This window comes from Penicillium taxi (genome assembly GCF_028828555.1).
Source record: "Penicillium taxi strain IBT 34144 chromosome Unknown utg000004l_segment0_segment0, whole genome shotgun sequence".
NCBI lineage: Eukaryota > Fungi > Ascomycota > Eurotiomycetes > Eurotiales > Aspergillaceae > Penicillium > Penicillium taxi.
The window spans coordinates 554,119-572,817 of record NW_026643206.1 but is presented as its reverse complement, the minus strand read 5'-3'; the positions used below and the strand labels follow the sequence as shown (position 1 = coordinate 572,817).

At 49.8% G+C, this 18,699-nt stretch overlaps 3 protein-coding genes across 3 annotated transcripts; 2 read left to right on the top strand and 1 right to left on the bottom strand.

The window, feature by feature from the left end:
• Window positions 1-167: 167 nt before the first annotated feature.
• On the top strand, window positions 168-1,526 carry N7495_005121 (uncharacterized protein; the record flags this gene model as incomplete). Its single annotated transcript, XM_057207772.1, has 1 exon — window positions 168-1,526. One exon carries the CDS (start codon window positions 168-170, stop codon window positions 1,524-1,526), a length of 1,359 nt encoding a protein of 452 aa, XP_057061546.1.
• Window positions 1,527-2,121: 595 nt separating this feature from the next.
• Window positions 2,122-9,821, bottom strand: N7495_005120 (Polyketide synthase; the record flags this gene model as incomplete). The annotated part of the gene is made up of 3 exons (XM_057207771.1): window positions 2,122-7,934; window positions 7,982-9,143; window positions 9,198-9,821. The coding sequence occupies 3 exons, from the start codon at window positions 9,819-9,821 to the stop codon at window positions 2,122-2,124; spliced, it is 7,599 nt and encodes a 2,532-aa protein (XP_057061545.1).
• A 691-nt stretch (window positions 9,822-10,512) lies between these two features.
• N7495_005119 (type I polyketide synthase) lies at window positions 10,513-18,623 on the top strand (the record flags this gene model as incomplete). The annotated part of the gene is made up of 8 exons (XM_057207770.1): window positions 10,513-10,704; window positions 10,768-10,854; window positions 10,913-10,970; window positions 11,030-11,363; window positions 11,427-11,450; window positions 11,510-15,576; window positions 15,636-17,419; window positions 17,490-18,623. The coding sequence occupies 8 exons, from the start codon at window positions 10,513-10,515 to the stop codon at window positions 18,621-18,623; spliced, it is 7,680 nt and encodes a 2,559-aa protein (XP_057061544.1).
• Between the last annotated feature and the right edge of the window lie 76 nt (window positions 18,624-18,699).

Genomic DNA, 18,699 nt, shown 5'->3' with positions numbered 1-18,699 from the left:
GGCTTACAACAACCGGAGTATCACGGCCGGAGTTTCTATTCCCAACATCATCACTCGCTGCTGCAGTCATATTCCAATGCATTTCATGACCTTCCACTGATAAAGCTTTCAAATTTACTTTCAAAACTGATCAGGCAAATTGTTCCCTCTAGCATTATACCAACAAGATGTCGCTTTACCAAGACGTGATTGGTCAACTTCCCATTCTCAAGACATACAACCATGGCACTCTTGGCTTCAAGATAGACGGCGACACACCACAGAATAGCATCGCTGAATCATTACAAAGGGCCGCCGACAAACTTACAGCCAGCTTCCCATGGCTAGCTGGCGCAGTTATCAACGAAGATAGTGGACCAGGCAATTCCGGACTCTTCAAGCCTCTTCCATGGCCTGCAACAGCAACCTCCCCGAACAGCATAGTGCGCATCAAAGACTACAGCGATAGCCTTCCACCATTTGCTAAATTTGTTGAGGCCAATGCACCATGCTCTATGATCGATGGCAATCTGATCGCCCCCTACCCTGGATTCCCAGCCAGTTATCAGGACTCGCCTGAGAACCCTGCACCGATCATCGCCATACAGGCCAACTTCATTCAGGGCGGACTGCTACTCAACTTCTCCGCCCAACACAATATCATTGATGCCAGCGGCATGATGCAGGTTATCCAGTTGTTTGCGACAGCTATGCGAGGCGAAGAATTCCCTCCCTCGGCCGTAGAGGAGGGTAACCGAGATCGAGCAAAGGTGATTCCCCTGATTGCCCCTGGTGACCCAATCAGAGACCACAGCTATCTCAAGCTCCCAGAGGGCTTCACTCGACCCGTACCTCCCTCTGGAGCTATGATACCAAAATGGGCCTATTTTCTCCTGGATGACCTGGCTGTTCCCGGAATTAAGGCCCTCGCCTCCAATCCTGAGGGGTATGACCCCTTGGTCCCTTACATCACCAGCAACGACGCGTTAAGCGCTTTCTACTGGAAGATTCTCGCGGGCGTGCGCGTCCGTAATGGCCGATCTCCAGATGCCATATCCAAGTTCGGTCGCGCTGTCGATTCCCGACGAGCAATGGGTGTCTCGCATGAGTATATGGGCCACATGGTATACCACTCTGCGACGCGAGCGACCTTCGAGAAGCTGCAGGAAGCTCCCATCTCAACCATTGCCTGCGCATTACGGAAAAGTCTTAACGAAGTCAATAATGAATTTTGCGTCCGCAGCTACGCGACTTATATTGCTGACCAACCCGACAAGACGCAGGTCATGTATGGAGGAATGTATAACCCAGACACTGATATCGGCGCGTCGGCTGTACCTAATGCGGATTTTTTCCATTCATTTGGCTCTCTGATTGGCATGCCGAAGTTTGCACGCCGTCCAAATCTGGCGCCTATTCCCGGTTGTATCTATTTCATGCCGGCGGAAGGTCGATATGTGCCTGTTCTGGTGTGTTTGAGGGATGATGACTTGGAGGGGTTGAAGACGCATGAGGAGTGGAGCAAGATTACTAAGTTTGTTGGCTAGCCTAAATCAACATGAATGAGAATGTCTTATTTTAAATTAGATCATTGTATATTCAAATGTTCGAGGTTCCAAGCAGACCTACTGAGATTTTAGTGAGGATGCGCACTAATTTCAAGACTCAACCTTCAATTTTCGGTCAATATTAAGTATAATTCATGATTTCTAAGTTCAAATAATCATAAATTTTCGTATCACGCACATTTCTCAGTAAATATGTATGCTCTTACCTGTGATTCAATTACTCGTATAGGAATCAATGGTATGTAACTATGTACTATATGTTCATCGAAGGTTGTCATCTGTCTTGCCCACAAAATATATGCAACATATGAGAGTAATAAAAGTATTACAGAAACTGAAACTCCACAGCTCCGTAAAACCCACAGGCGCCAAATTACCTAGATCCAAAAAAACCTTAGAACAGAATGGACATTTCAATGTACAATTTCTGTTGGATCAGGTCATGTGATTCCATTTTGCCTGAGGTCCTTTCCACTCAACGAATATGATGGGGCTTTCTACCTCTTTTCGGTTCTTTCGCACCAATGATTAACAGTCTGAATATCGCCCACATGATCTGATGTACAGGCAAGATTTATGGCTTCAAAAAGCCAGCCGCTTTCCACGCATCGACATATTTCCGCGTAACATGAGCTTCTACTGGCCCCACATTGCGGAGGGTTCTTGAATGTTTGCAAGCGAGGGTAGTGTCCAATAACAGCCCACCACACGACATGCGAGTGTAGTCATGGTCGAAGAAATCGATGAGCTTCATTGCCGGGTTCTCTTTTTCGATAGGACCCGGGTAAGACTTAACCCTGTCAACCCACTCCTGGAAAGAAACAAGCTCGGCGCCAATCGAGCTGGCTAGCACTGAAGCCATTTCGCTCCACGGCTGACGCACTGGGTTGTCAATGTGGTAAATCGGGTATGGGCTGCTGTCTTGGAGAAGAAGCTCTCCCAACGTGGCCGCGACGTCGTTAACTGGGGTCCAGGACATCACGCCTTCGAGATTTGGGAAGGCTCTGAGGGTCTGAGACGACTGAACCATGAATGTGAAGTGCTCCATATGGTTCCAGTAGCCACTTGTCCTCGATCCCGCGATCTGACCTAGTCTTACTGCCATGGCAGTGAAATGCTGAGGATATCGGTGAAGAGTCTCGTCCAGCATGCGCTCACACACCCACTTCGCATCACCGTATCCATTCGGGAGGACCGACGCAGCAGTATGAATCCTTTCTTCTGGGACGAGGTTGTGGCTTGTCCGGGTAGAAGGATGGTGGCCCACGACTGCAATGGACGAGATGAACTGGAAACCGATAAGTGAGCCGTGAGCAGACCCTGCCGCACTAGCGAGGTCGATAAGGTTGCGCATAACTTTAAACTGACCCTCGAACCCCTTCAATGGCCGCGTCCCACTCATCGGCCACGCATTGTGGATAATGTGCGTAACTTTGGCGGTAAGCTCGTCGTATGTCTCTTGTTCAAGACCTAGAAGTGGCTTAGACGAATCAGTCTCGATCACCTCTACCTTTGAAAGCTCTGTGGAGCTGATGCCTCGCGATTTCAAAGCCTCAACCTGGCGAATATGCGCATCTGATGCCGTTTTCCGGTTCAAGCAGAGGACAGTTTTGACTTGAGGCAAGTGCGATAGATATTCAACAATGTGCGATCCCAAGCTCCCTGTGGCTCCTGTTACCAGTATGCACAAATTATTTCCCGGAACAGTTGGCTTTTGGGCAGAGGATGGCACAGAAAAGCCAAGGGTGTACTTTTTCACAAAGGCGTCCACTATGCACTGCCTGGCCTCGGCTTCAGAAGGAATTCCACTATCCCCATTACCATTCATGCCGACGATAATGCGTTGGATTGTTGACTCAGGATGATTGCCGTCAGTCCAGTCGACATGGCTGTAACCAACTGAGTACAGATCTTGTTCCCAGCGGGACTGGTGTGCGATCGCGTGATTGCGGCCATCGTCAAACAGCCACCATCCTTCGAGCAAACCAAAGATCATATCAACCCAATAAATGGTCCTGGTCATTTCTAGAATCATCGTGAAACCGTCTGGGCGAAGCGTCTTTCGGATGTTGCCGAGCGACCTGGTCAAGCTATGGGTCGCATGCACAGCATTGCTGGCTAATACCATGTGCTGGCTGTTTATGAGCTCTGTGGGCGGCTCCTTTTCCACATCGACCGTCTGAAACTTCATGAACGGGTAATCTTTCCCGAACCTTTTTCTAGCAGCCGCCACGAATGATGGGGCGAGATCACTGAATGTATATTCCACAGGGATACCTAATTCTGCTAAAAGTGGAACAACCCACTTCGTAGTTCCTCCAGTCCCAGCTCCGAGCTCCAGAATCTTCAGTGGAGTACCATCTGCAGGTAACCTTGAGACTAGCCGTTTCACAAAGTCCTGCATCTGTGTGTAAGACAGCCTGTTGAGGGGAGAATCGGCATAGAGACCCGAGGCTAACTCCCTCCCTTCTGCCGAGCCGAATATCACATTGATTCCATCAGACCTTCCAGACAAAACATCCGCGAGCCTTGAGCCAGCGAAATGCGTTAGCTTATGCGGATATGAATGCTCAGGAGCGTCGCGTAACAGGATCTGTAAAAGCTCAGAGCTGGAAGCTGTTGGGGCCGGGACTGTAGTGCGAATGACCTGGGAGCCATCAAGCTCAATCAAGCCTGATTCTTTATCAAGCATATCATAGAGATATTCAGCTAATCCGCTGAGCGACGGAACATGATCAACAGGTTCTAGTGCTTGACCTGGCTTTGCAGCCCTCAGGTCACAGCCAAGCTCCGCGAACGCATCTAGTGTGAGTTCTATGCACATCTGAGTCTGTGTCGGCATGACAGTCTCAAGGTAGTTGTTGCAGCCAAACTCCTCAATAAACTGATCTGTGAGGGCCTTGCACTCGGCAAAAGCTTCGAGAACAACTGAAGAGGGAAGTTCAAGCGCAGGCTTTGCGAACCCAGAGATGCCGTTAACTTCATTGCGATGAAGAGTCTTTTCTTCTGCAGGTTCTGATGGGGTTTGAATCACCGAGGTTTGTGCCGTTTCGTCACCCAAGCCGGCGGAGGAATCTGTAATATCATCGGCGGAGGCAACACCCGGCTCAAATCTAAGGGTTGACTCAACACTTTGGACAAGAGCATGGAAGCTGTCAACTTCCATCAGAATCTCCGTCGGTATTGTGCAGCTGAAGGCATCTTCAATCTCACGCGCAAGCTCCATACACATTAGAGAGTCGATGCCCAGATCAGGTAGATGGGCATCATCCTTGATCTCAGCAGCGTCCAGTCCAGATAGATCGGCAATAATCTCTCTCACCCGGGGGGTGATGTCAATGTTTGGGCTAGACGATATGTTGGATTCCTGGGCACCCTTAGCGACGATTTGAACGATAGCCTTCGAATCATGAATGCTGGTAGAAGTGTCCACGGTAGTTTCTACCAGAGCTTTCGTCGCCATATCGGTAGTGAGTCGAGAGAGTAGCTTGCTCATAGATGTCTTTGATACCTTGGCATAATTGATACCTAGGATGACTTCAGACAATGCTCCACTACGGGGGTCGAAGATAAAAATATCCGTGAGAAAGGCATTACTACCACGATTTTCGTGGCATGCAAGGACATCCCAGAAGTCAGGCCGCGAGTCACCGTTTCGCAATTTCGGAGACCGAACCCATTTCTCGAACCCGTTGGCAATATAAATGTCTCCCGGGCTTCTGTTGGTCATACAATTGACCCAAATGCCACCAACTTGGCTGAAACAGTCAGATAGATGTGCGTCAAGCCAAGTTTCATTTTTGAATTTCTTGACCACTCGTCCAGCAGATTCGTTTCTTGCGGTTCTTCCTACGAGCCTTTGCAGTCCTTGGTATTGATCTCCATACTGGACAACGTCATCAAACATTCTGTAGATACTTGGGCCTTGCAGAATGTCGTCGGAATCATCGTTTCCGTAAAGGACATCGAGACAGCGTTGGTGGTTGACCAAGCGCTCGTATCGGCCAAACTCCATTTTAAAGCTTGCATCATCGACTGAACAAAAATTTATTTGGCCTTCTGCATGGATCGTCGTGGACGAGCTCTTTCCAGGGATTTCGCTGATACACTTCCATATCCATTCACGTGGAGTCTTTGTGTTGGTGTCGATGGCTGTGATGTCAACCCGAAGAACGCGCGATGAGTCGAAGCAGACTGGGGCGTGGTTGCTGACATTGAGTATCTGTGGTTGAAGTATTCCATCTTTAAATTCGCTACGTAGACTCATCAGCGCTTCAACTACGATTTCTACCTCGACCGTTGCTGGGCAGATTGGCGCTGTCTTCGCAATAGTGTGGCCGTACAAAAGGTCTTTGTACAGGCCCGAGTCAGTATTGATCCGGAAGCGGGCAGATTGCTGCTTGGGGTCTTGATAGCCCTCAAACGCCCAAAGACTTTCATCTTTGACGACCCCAATAACCGGGGGAGTGGAGTGGACCTGCAAGTCTAGCCAATGTCTAGACTTCTCGAATTGATACGGTGGTAGCAGTAATACAGGATAGTGACTAGTCTGTGATCGATGGTGCTGCCAGAAATCGATGTCTAGACCCGCCTTCCATAGACTAAGGGTCGTGGATGTGAGATGGGTCGTTGAATTGTCGGTAGTGATATTCATAGACAGGAAGAACTGAGAGTTTAAACTGCCGGAGGATGATCCAATGGCTCGACTAGCCATGTTCGTGACAGTAGAGTTGGACCCTATCTCGAGCCAGATACTGGATGGATACTTCTTTGAGAGTCTTTGCACCGCATGATTGAAATAAACGGGGTTGCGCATATGGTCCGCCACAAACTTCGGGCTAAGTGTCCTATGGGACTCTTGCTCCGTGGAAAATTCTACCGGCACCACTGGCTTCTTGAACTGCAAGCCACTTGCCATAAGTTCAAGACTGATCTTTAAGCCCTCAACCAGAGTGGAGTGGAAGGCGTTGGTGACATTGAGTTTCTTCGCACGCATCGAAGAATACTTTGCATTGGAAGAAATTGTCTGTGCGGCATCATCGATTGCTTGAGCCGTTCCAGCAATAGTGAAGCTCCTAGGACCGTTGTAACAAGCAATACTTAGCGAATCGCTCATTTGGACGAGCTCGGTAACCTGATGAAGGTCGGCTTCAACTGCCATCATTGCCCCTTTTTCGGGGCCCCATTGATCTCTGACAATTCCGGCGCGGCCTGCAATCATCTTCACTGTGTCTTCGAGGCTTAAGGCCTCTGAGATGCAGAGTGCAGTGAGTTCTCCAAAACTATGGCCGACCAGAGCTGAGGGCTGGATACCGCAGTCAATCCAACTCTTCGCTGAGGCATATTGTACGGCTAAAATACAGAGTTGGAGCTTGACAGTGTCCTCTATTGCTGATCTCTGGAATATAGCAGGATAAATGCTACCGAATCCGAGGGACTGACAAGCTTTGTCACAGTCATTCAAGTGGGAACGAAAGACTGTTGTGTTTTCCACAATGCTGCGGTCCAGTCCGACAAACGTGGAGACTTGGCCCCCAAAGCAAAGGACCACTGGACGAGATGAAGGTCGATCAATGATTGATAAATCCCCAGATAATTTGTCATTCAATTCCTGGATTGTTGAGCAGCTGATCATGATGGCTCGATTGAGCTGTCGATTTGACTGACGGGAGATATTGAAGGATACGGTCGAAATAGGAACATTGCGAGACTTGGACTGAAAGAAAGTTTTCAGCTTGCTGACCTTGGCATGAAGGCTCTTATCATCCAAGGCCGAAAGCCAGAACGGGTACTTGACCTCTCCGGCAACCTGGGATACAGAAGCAGACTGTATGAGTGGCTTAGTCACAATCATTGATGCATTTGATCCTGAAGCACCGTAATTGTTGATCAGTGCTGCCTTGAACTCATCGCTCCAAGGCTTCGAGGATGTCGAGATAGCTATAGAGGTGCTGGCTTTAATGTGTGGGTTCATGGTCCGGAAGCTTGCCTGTGGAGGAATGGAGCTCTCATGCATCATAAGAAGTACTTTTATAAGCGACACGAGGCCAGAAGTACTCTCCGTGTGGCCTACGAGACCCTTCACCGAGCCAAGTTGCAGAGCCTTGGCCCGCTTAGCTATGGCAAAAACCTGACTGATACTTTCATATTCTGCAGGGTCGCCAACAGAAGTTCCGGTTCCGTGTGCCTCAACATATGAGATCTGCCTGGGTTCCAAATGCGCTTTGGACAGAACTTTCCTGAAGAGGTCTGACAGAGATGGCGCGTTGGGTACAAATATGGGTGTACAGTTTCGGTTTTGTGAAACTGCCGTGCTGGAGATGATACCAAATATCTGATCACCATCTGCGATTGCGGCTGACTTCCTCTTCAAGAACACAGCAGCAACTCCTCTCCACGGCAGTAGCCATCTGCCTGGGTACAGAAAGGCTTACACTGCCCCGTGGGACTGAGGAAAGATGCGGCAGCGAGATTCTGGTATGCAAGTGGCTGGGAAATCATGTTTACGCCGCCAGCAAGCGCTGTCTCACATTCACCATTGAAAATTGCGCTGCAAGCCTGGTGTATGGCGACTGCAGCGCCTGAACATGCGGTGTCGAGGGTGAGGCCTGGACCCGTCCAGCCAAAGTAGTGACTCACTTTGCCTGCGATAAATCCACGTAGATTGCCGGTTGACGAGAAGGCGTTGGGGGCATGGCAGCCCACATTGTTTTCATAGTCGACAGCACAAGTGCCGATATAACAGCCAACATCCGACGAGGGGGTCTTCTTTTGAAAATATCCAGACTGCTCTACAGCCTGGTAAGCGACCTCTAATAGCAACCTCTGTTGGGGATCCATCGAGGCTGCCTCACGGGGGGATTTCTTGAAGAACCGGTTATCGAAGGCATTGTAGTCTTTGATGAAGTTACCGTACCACTTCTTCTCAGGGTCAAAGTCCCGAAATCCAGTCTCGAATGAAAACCTCGATTTGGGAACCTCAGTATGCTGAGACTCTCCTTTGCAGAGAATCTCCCAGAACTCGTCTAGATCATCTGCCCCAGAAACTTTGCAACTCATTCCAATCACAGCAATGTCATGATCTGGCTCCCCTAGTGACCGCATCAGGTGACCATTATCAGACTCAGCTGGGACATTTGCGAGATGTATGAACTGGAACCCTGGAGGGACTTTGTGGAGAAGCGATGGGGGTGTGCATCGCTCTGGCCCAAGGGTGATGATGGTTGCAGCTTCCTTTTCGACCGAGCAGAAGGAAGAAAATGTATTCCACCATTGAGATTGCTTTACGAGTAAGGCCTCCAAGGCAATAGCCGAAAGGTTTCCCGTCATAATGTTCTCGCCTGTCTCTGTTATGTCTCTCCTACAGGGAATCCTCAGCTCTGATGCGGCGAGGAGCCGGAAGGGAGGATTTGAGTCACAAAAGCGGCTCAGAAGATCTAACAAGCCTCGATGATCCTCACTGTGGAAAGAACCGGACAGTCCAATTTCCTTCGTTGTGATGCCGGCTAAGCTGGCCTTTGCCACTAGCCCCGCAAGGCCGTCCCTTGAAGTTGTCACAGTCGCCCTATCCTCATCATAACGAACCGATATATATGCCTGAAGAAGAAACGGGTGAGTGCATGAGGAGGAATAGCAAATTTGAAAACTTACATCAGTAGAGTCTTGAAGAATTCTCTCGAGGGCTTCCAACCCATTTGGGGTTCTCCAAACAGCGGAGACAGAGGTCGACCCCCCGTGGGTTGATTCTTGGGCATCCACAACAGCCCCGATCAACATGGCCAGGCGTAACACCGTTGCACCATTGTGCGCAAGTTCCGCGTTGTTATCGCTCAAAGATACTGCCAGTGCGGCTAAAAGACCAGTGCAGAATCCGGCACTTTCGGTGTTTGCCAAGGCGTGTGATCCCTTTAAACCCCCCGATTCACGTAAGTCGATATATCGATCGTAGGCAGCCAACTGTGACAGAACGGTGATGGGAGTCAAGATGGTGTTTGGTATATGTGGCGATATAGTCAGATTCTTCAAGCTTCCTGTGGCAAACCACTCGCTTAAAGCGTGAAGTAGTCGTACCCCGGGCACAACCGTGAGGTGAGGGAATTCCTTAGAGACTGTTTCAAAGCAGTCGGGGAGCTCCAAAAGAGCGCTGGGAACCCATCCCAGAGCTGCAGAATTTGTAATAGCGGCTCGTAGGTCGTGGAACGAGTTCTGATTGAAGGCAAGAGCCTGTGGCCCGAAGACCAAAACTGTCTTGCTAGGGGTTTCTCGAGGATCCATTTTTAGTCTGAATGATGTCTGAGGCAAAGGCTTCAGTCTGATGATAGTATGAAAACGATGTCTAGTTGACTGAATTCACGACGGTGTTAATGAATGTAGATATCTCATGTCATATAGATCTGAACTCTTCTAGGGAAATACAAGCTTACCTCATATAATCTAGGCTTGTACACTTGGCCTGGGGTCTTGGGTCGAAGTTTGGTGTATCTATCAAGCACTTGAGTGACAGCTGAATACGAGCATTCGACATTGATTTGATCATTTTAGTAGTCGTATGCATATCTGAATATCCAATAGGCAGTCGTTAAATGAGCGGAGTTTCTAATTAGGTGCATGGTGGTGGAGCTTTCCTAGGATGCAGCTGACCGGAGTTTCTTCACCTCTTATCAGGAGTTATAATGTATGGAGTATCTAATACTTCAAAATATCGAATGGAGAGTGTCTTGCATTTAAGCTTTCCCCAGTGGATCTAGCATATGCATAGGGCTTTCTTCATTTATACGGCACTAGGGATCGGTTAGTCAACTTGATCAACAGCACTCAGTATCTGATCTTCACCATCCCATATTTCGATCGACTCCAGTCCTACTTCGTTAACTAAACACACACGCCGGACTTTCGTGAGAAGGGAACGACAAGACCTTCTTTTCACAGCGCAATATAGACCATTTACGACGAACAAACACCCACTATGAACGATGGAGATTCCAGAAGTGTGCCCATCGCCATCATTGGCATGGGCTGCAGGTTTGCAGGGGACGCGACCAGTCCCGAAAATCTGTGGAAGATGTTAGAAGAGGGTAGGAGTGCTTGGAGCGAAATTCCACCATCTAGGTTCAATCTTGAAGGGTGGTATCATCCGAGCCAGGAAAACATCAGCACGGTAGGCAATTCCGGGTATTATGCGTCTAGACTCAATTTCTGTCCTAATATTCCTGGATAACAGACAAATGTGCGAGGCGGTCATTTCCTGAAGGAGGATTTGGCTTTGTTTGATGCAACATTTTTTGGGTTGTCGGCTGAAACAGCTTCGGTAAAGAAGATTCCTGGATTGTAATAGATCCTGACCAGGGCATGCTAACTCTTGGAAGACAATGGACCCTCAATATCGCTTGCTTTTGGAATCTGTCTATGAGTCACTGGAGAACGGTATGTCAAAATGCATCACGTGGGTCGAAAAAGATATCGCTAACCAGAACCGTTCGAAGCTGGTGTTACACTGGAGCAAGCGGCCGGCTCAAACACGTCTGTTTTCTCTGGAGCCTTCTTCCATGATTATCAGGACGGCCATATGCGAGACGCTGAGAACCTTCCTCGCTTCCTGATGACAGGTAATGGTGCGGCTATGGCCTCAAACCGCGTATCTCACTTTTTCGACTTGCTTGGACCAAGTATGACAGTCGATACTGGCTGTAGCACGACTCTCACCGGATTGCACCAAGCCTGCCAGGGCCTGAAGACCAGAGATGCAGATATGTCCATTGTTGGCGGTTCAAATCTCCTCATCAATCCTGACTTTTTTATCACTATATCAACCTTGGGGTAAGTTGACCTCCCATGTGAGTTTTCATTTTTGAATGTATGGCTAACATATGGTGCTCTTAGAATGCTTTCGCCAGATGGAAAATCGTAAGCACCGTTCAAAATTGGGACTCGAGAAGTGATAGCTAACCACGGTTCGGGTGCAGATACTCTTTTGATAGTCGCGCAAATGGCTATGGCCGTGGGGAGGGCGTTGCTTCCATTGTGCTCAAAAGGCTGGACGACGCAATCAGGGATGGAGATCCAATCCGAGCAGTTATTCGAGAAACGCACCTTAATCAGGATGGAAAAACGGAGACAATCACTTCGCCCAGCCCGCAAGCTCAAGAACGACTCATCCGGTCATGTTACCAGAAAGCTGGCATTGACACCCGTTCCATCCAATATTTCGAGGCTCATGGCACTGGTACACCGACCGGTGATCCGATTGAGGCTGGCGCCATTGGTTCTGTATTTGGAAAGGGCAGATCGGCGAAAGAGCCCTTGTTTATCGGCTCTGCAAAGACAAATCTGGGTCATACAGAGCCAACGAGTGGTCTGGCGAGTGTGATCAAAGTCGCGATGGCCTTAGAGCGAGGCGTCATTCCGCCTAGCATCAACTTCGAGAAGCCAAACCCGCGACTTCTACTGGATGAATGGAACCTCAAGATTCCTAGGAAGTGCGAGGACTGGCTTCCTGGAACCGACGGCGTCCGGCGGGCATCTGTGAATAACTTTGGTTATGGAGGAGCGAATGCTCATGTCATCATGGAGGAGTGGCCATCTCAAGCTCTACAAGACGGTCACAGCCACACCAACGGTAATGGATATAGCAATGGAATTGGCCATGCCCATGAAAACGGGACTAGTAACGGCAATGGATACGAGATTACTCAACAACGGTCAAGAATATTTATCCTGAGTGCGAAAGACGAGCTTACCTGTCGTGCGATGGCGTCCAATCTGAAGGACTACCTGGGCCGTTTGAACCTGGCGAGCGGAGAAGAAGGCAAATTTCTAAACGATCTCTCGCATACACTGTGCCAGCGCCGTAGCCGGTTTCCTTGGGTTCTCACCTATGCCGCAGAATCAGTGTCAGCCCTGATCGCAGCACTGGATAATGAGAAGATCAAGCCAGCTAGAAGCAATAGCGATCGACCAAGACTTGGATTTGTCTTCACCGGTCAAGGTGCTCAGTGGTATGCCATGGGAAGGGAGCTTCTAGACGCATACCCCGTCTTCAAGGCCTCGATGCTTGAAGCGGAAGGCTATCTCAAAGAATTCGGTGCGAATTGGTCGCTTGTTGAGGAATTGTGTCGAGACGCTGAGACTAGCAGAGTGACCGAGACCTCTTTGGGCATGCCAATGTGCGCTGCTTTGCAAATATCTCTTGTGCGCCTCCTCGAGTCATGGGGCATTACACCTTCTGCCGTTAGCAGTCACTCGAGCGGAGAGATTGCAGCTGCGTACACCGTGGGAGCTATGAGCTTCCGGTCGGCTATGGCTGCCTGCTACAGTCGTTCTGAGGTCACTTCGGGCCTTACAACTCGAGAAGGTGGCATGATAGCAGTCGGCTTAGGCGCCGAGGCTGTTGAGAAATATCTCAAGAAGGTGAAGAATGGCGAGGCCAAAGTAGCATGCCATAACAGTCCCACCAGCGTCACTGTGTCTGGAGATGCCACTGCTGTCGAGGAGCTCGAAGTATTGCTAAATGAAGCAAATATTTTCGCTCGCCGACTTCGAGTGCGAACTGCCTTCCACTCCCATCACATGCAGCCCCTTTATGACCCGTATCTCAAAGGAATGCGCGAGATCGGAGTGGGCAAGGAGAAGCGTACATTGGGACCCATAATATACGCATCACCCACCACCGGAACCCGCATAAGCAGTGCCGCCGAAATCGGCAATCCAGAGCATTGGGTCAAGAGTATGTTAAGTCCCGTTCAGTTCATTGACGCTTTCCGCGAAATGGCCCTCGACTTATCTACCGGACAGACTGAGATCGACTTCGCCATCGAAGTTGGTCCACATGCCGCACTTTCGGGTCCTGTTGCGGATATTCTCCTCCTTCCAGAATTCAAGGACAGCAACATTTCATACCTCTCTTGCTTGATCCGAAAGAATAGTGCTGTGCAAACAATGCAGACGTTGGCGGGTCAATTGATATCCAAGGGCTTCCCTGTCGACAATAACGCTGTCAACTTTCCCCTCGGCAGAACTAATGTTAGTGTCCTGTGTGACCTGCCTCCCTACCCCTGGAATCACCAAGTGCGCCACTGGTCTGAGCCCCGGGTCAACCGATCTCATCGGGATAAGCAATTCAAACACCATGATCTGCTTGGATCTCTGGTGAAGGGTGCCAACACTTATGCTCCCACGTGGAGATATGTGATCAGACCAGCAGAGCTTCCGTGGGTCAGGGACCATACTGTTCAATCCAATATCATCTACCCTGGAGCTGGATACATTTGCATGGCCATTGAGGCCGCGTGTCAGCTCAGTCAGATGACCAACGAAACACCATCGGGTTACCGACTCCGAGATGTGGATATCCAGCAGGCACTTGTGATTCCCGAAGGGTCTGAAGGAGTTGAAGTCCAGATCACACTTATGCCTGTCAGCATGAAGGATATCGGTGTTAAGGGTTGGAAGAAGTTCCAGATCTTTTCGGCAGGCATGGACAACAAATGGGCAGAGCATTGTGCAGGTCTTATTCACGTTGTGTCCGACAAGACCAATGTCGATGGTGGAAGATGGAGCTGGCTAGGTCCAGATTCAGAACCCAAGCCTCTCCGAGGATACTCCAAGACTATCGACGCCGGCCAAATCTATGCCGACATGAGGTCCCTTGGCATTTATCACGGCCCAGTCTTCCAAAACTTAGAAGCTGTCCAAGTGGCCGACAAGCAATCAGTAAGTATCTTGTCTGTTGCTGATGTCACATCAATCATGCCTGCAAACTATCAGCATGAGCATGTTCTGCATCCCACCACGCTTGACTCAATCTTCGTGTCGGCATACGGCGCCCTTCTGGGGTCAAATGCTCACCTAGACAGCCCACAAGTGCCTAAGACAATCAAAGACATTTGGGTGTCTTCGAAGATTGCTTCTGAAAGTGGGCACAAATATAAAAGTTACGTCAAGGTGCACCACGCCGACTCGAAAAGCTTCCAGTCTACCATTTGTCTGGTCAATGCGGAAGATGGCGATGGATCTCAAGAGCCCGTCCTGGCGATAAATGGTTTTGTCTGCCAGTCTATCGGAGCAGGTATTCCTCGTCAGCCAGATCCTCATCAGGATGACATCTGCAGCACACTGAAATGGGCTCCTGATCTCTCATTCATGGACCTCGCACGTTTGAAACAAGAGCTCATTTTCCCTGTTGATCAAAAAGAGGAAGGTATCATTCTCGACCTCAGACGTGCCTGTTTTCACTACGTGTACTACGCCCTGGGATGCTTAACTCTAGCTGATGTGCAGCAGCTGGAGTGGCATCACAAGAAATTCTACACATGGATGAAGCTGCAGGTCACACAGGCTCTTCAAGGCGAGCTTGGACCGGGAAGTTCAAAGTGGGTCGAAGACAGTATGGAGGATAAGAAGAAGCTCTTCAGTTCAGTCCAAGCTTCCAGTGTAAACGGCGAGGTGGTTTATCGCCTAGGACCGCAGATCGTAGCCATGCTGAGGCGCGAGGTGACGCCTCTGGAGCTGTTGATGGAAGACAAGCTCTTATACAAATACTACCGCGACGCCCTGAAGTTCGACCGGGCGAACGTCCAGCTAAGCAAGATCATTCGGCACATTGTGCACAAGAACCCTCGAGTTAAAATCCTTGAGATTGGTGCGGGTACCGGTGGCACGACTCGATCACTGCTCAACGTTATCGGAAACGGAAAAAAATCCGGGTTTGGACCCTTCGCGTCCGAATATCACTTCACGGACGTATCGTCTGGCTTTTTCATCGATGCGCAGGAGCAGTTTGGTGACTGGAGCGACATTATAACATATCGGAAGCTGGACATCGAAGCTGATCCGGCCAAGCAAGGCTTCGAGCTCGGCAGCTACGATGTTATTATCGCATGCCAGGTCTTGCATGCTACCAAGAGGATGGAAACCACCATGAAGAACGTCCGCAATTTGTTGAAGCCAGAAGGTAAGTTGCTCATGATGGAGAGCACAAAAAATCAAGTAGATATGCAACTCACCTTTGGGCCGCTCCCTGGGTGGTGGCTAAGTAAGTGAACCTCGTTTTCTCATAAAAATAAACATACGGAACTAATGGCCTTTTGACAGGTGAGGAAGAGGAACGGAAACTCAGTCCTATCTTATCAGCTCCTTCCTGGGACAGAGTGCTCAAAGCAGCCGGATTCAGTGGACTCGACTTGGATGTTCATGACTGCGAAAGTGAGGAAACCTATTCATTCAGCGTTCTCATGTCCACGGCACAATCCGAGGAGGCAGACAGTTCTCGGTTCAATCCCGCTGTGATTGTCACTGGTGGTAGTTCTTCCTATCAGGATGAGGTCTGGCTGAGGGCGCTACAGGACTCCATTGCCACCATAACCGGCGGTGCCCTTCCCAGCATCGAAGCAATCGACTCGATTGATGCGACCGGAAAGAATTGTATTTTCTTGGGAGAGATGCACCAGTCACTGCTCCAAACACCTTCACTGAAAGAATTTGAGGCGATCAAGTCTCTTTCTTTGAAATGCAAGAGTCTTATTTGGGTCACTCGAGGTGGTGCTGTGGACTGTGAGAGCCCCGAACTTGCTTTGAGTGTTGGCTTTTTCCGTACTCTTCGGCAGGAAAATGTTGGTAAAAAGTATATCACAGTGGATCTGGACCCACAGAGATCTATTCTGGGCCAGCACGATGCGTCTATTGTTGCCAGAGTTTTAGTCTCGGCTCTTGATCAATCTGTCGCCGATGATTCTGCACAGGACTTTGAATTCGCAGAGCGAGATGGTGCAATCCTTATTCCCAGACTCACCAAGGATTTTGCGAGAAATTGCTTTGTCTCTGCCGATACTAACCAGGACATCAAGTCTGAGTCAGAGCTCTTCCAGCAGCCTGGTCGGACTTTAAAGCTGGATGTTGGCACAACAGGCCTCCTGGAAACTTTGGCATTCAGCGACGCACCGGATCAGAATGACGATTTAGCCCCAGATTTCATCGAGATCGAGCCCAAAGCGTTTGGCCTCAATTTCCGGGACGTAATGGCTGCCATGGGTCAGCTCAACGAGCGGGTTATGGGCTTAGAATGCGCGGGAATCATCACGCGTATCGGCGCTATCGCCGCATCAAAGGGCTTTGGTGTCGGAGACCGCGTTTTTGCTCTGTTGAATGGCCAATACACCAATAGTATTCAAGTCCCCTGGGCTATTGCCTGTCATATGCCCGAGCATTTAGATTTCGAGACAGCCGCGTCGATCCCCATGATATACGCAACCGCTTACATGTCGTTATATGACAAGGCTCGATTATGTAAGGGTCAGTCTGTCCTTATCCATGCCGCGACAGGTGGTGTTGGCCAGGCAGCAATAATTCTGTCGCAACTGGTGGGAGCCGAGGTATTCGCCACGGCTGGTACACCCGAAAAGCGCGCTTTCATCACCAGCAAATACGGAATTCCCGCGGATCATGTCTTCTCCAGCCGTGACGCATCATTTGTCCCCAAACTGATGGCGATTACAAGCGGACGTGGCGTAGACGTTGTCCTGAACTCCTTGTCAGGCCAACTTCTCCAAGAGACCTTCAACTGTCTCGCTCCTTTTGGTCATTTCGTGGAGATTGGAAAGTTTGATATGGAGCGGAACAACCATCTCGAGATGGTACCTTTTACCCGTGTGGCGTCCTTTTCTTCCATAGATCTGCTGGCGCTCGTCAGGCTGGCCAGTCCCCAGATCTACCGGGTGCTGGCAAGCGTCGCTCGCCTTATTGAGCAGAAAGTCATCAGCCCAGTAGACCCTGTCACTGTCTTTCCCCTTTGTGATATCGAGAATGCATTCCGTCAAATGCAAGCTGGCAAGCATATGGGAAAGATTGTCCTGTCGATTAGCCCGCAGGAGATCGTTCCGGTGAGTGACGCAATATTCCAATTTGCATATGGACTTCTTTGAAGATTGCGAGCTAATACAAAGTTAACAGGTCATTTCACGCAAGCCGTCAGTTAGATTCCGTTCCGACGCATCCTACCTTGTCGCTGGTGGTGTAGGTGGAATTGGACGATCGGTCGCTCGCTGGCTCCTCACACACGGCGCAAAGAACTTGATCCTAGTGTCGAGGAGTGCAGCTGCCGGGGGTCGTACGGCCTTATTTGTTGACGAGCTTCAGGAATCATACCCAGGGTCTAGAGTCAGATCAATCGGATGTGACATCTCGGACGAGGCTAGCTTTGCCCTTGCACTGAAAAACTGTGCGAAAGAACTTCCGCCAATCCGGGGCGTGATCCAAGCCGCAATGGTTCTCGAGGATTCCATTCTCGAAAACATGACAATTGACAACTACAACGCAGCCATTCGACCCAAGGTACAGGGAACGTGGAGCCTCCACCACCAGCTCGGTTCCGATCTTGACTTTTTCATCATGCTCTCCTCCCTCGCCGGTGTAATCGGAAATGCCAGTCAGAGCAACTACACAGCTGGTGGAGCTTTCCAAGATGCACTGGCCAGGCATCGAGTGGCGAAGGGTCTCCCGGGAGTAGCTCTCGATATTGGTGCCGTCAAGGATATCGGCTATGTGGCTTCAAACAAGGGCGTTTATGAGCGTCTGGAGAAAATGGGCTACCGGCTGCTTGCGGAGGAGGAAATTATGTCCTCCATCGAATCAGCCATCCTCTACCCCTGTCCACAAGTCATGGTCGGAATCAACACCGGTGGTGGTTCTTCCGACTCGATTCTGGCCAGAGAATCTCGCTTTAGTGCCCTGCGCTATATGAAATCAGCCAACAGCAGCAACGGTGCATCCAAGGCTACTGGTGGTGCTGTCAATCTCGCTAGCAAGCTATCCTCTGCGGAGTCGCCAGACGAGGCCGCCGAGTTAGTTATGGAAGCGCTGGTCAAGAAATTGGTGGATATTTTCATGATTCCTGCTGAAGAGGTCGTACCCACCAAATCGATGGCAGCCTTTGGCGTCGATTCACTTGTTGCTGTCGAGCTTCGGAACATGTTGGCCTTGAAGGCGGGATCAGAGGTTTCCATTTTTGACATCATGCAAAGTCCGTCTCTCGCAGTCCTTTGCGACAAGGTCGCGTTGACCAGCTGTTATGTTGCTGTATCTTGATTGTAGCATATCGCCGCACGATTTCATGTTGTTGCAGAGCAGCAAAGAGGCAGAAGACAGCCTCAAAACAAAGATG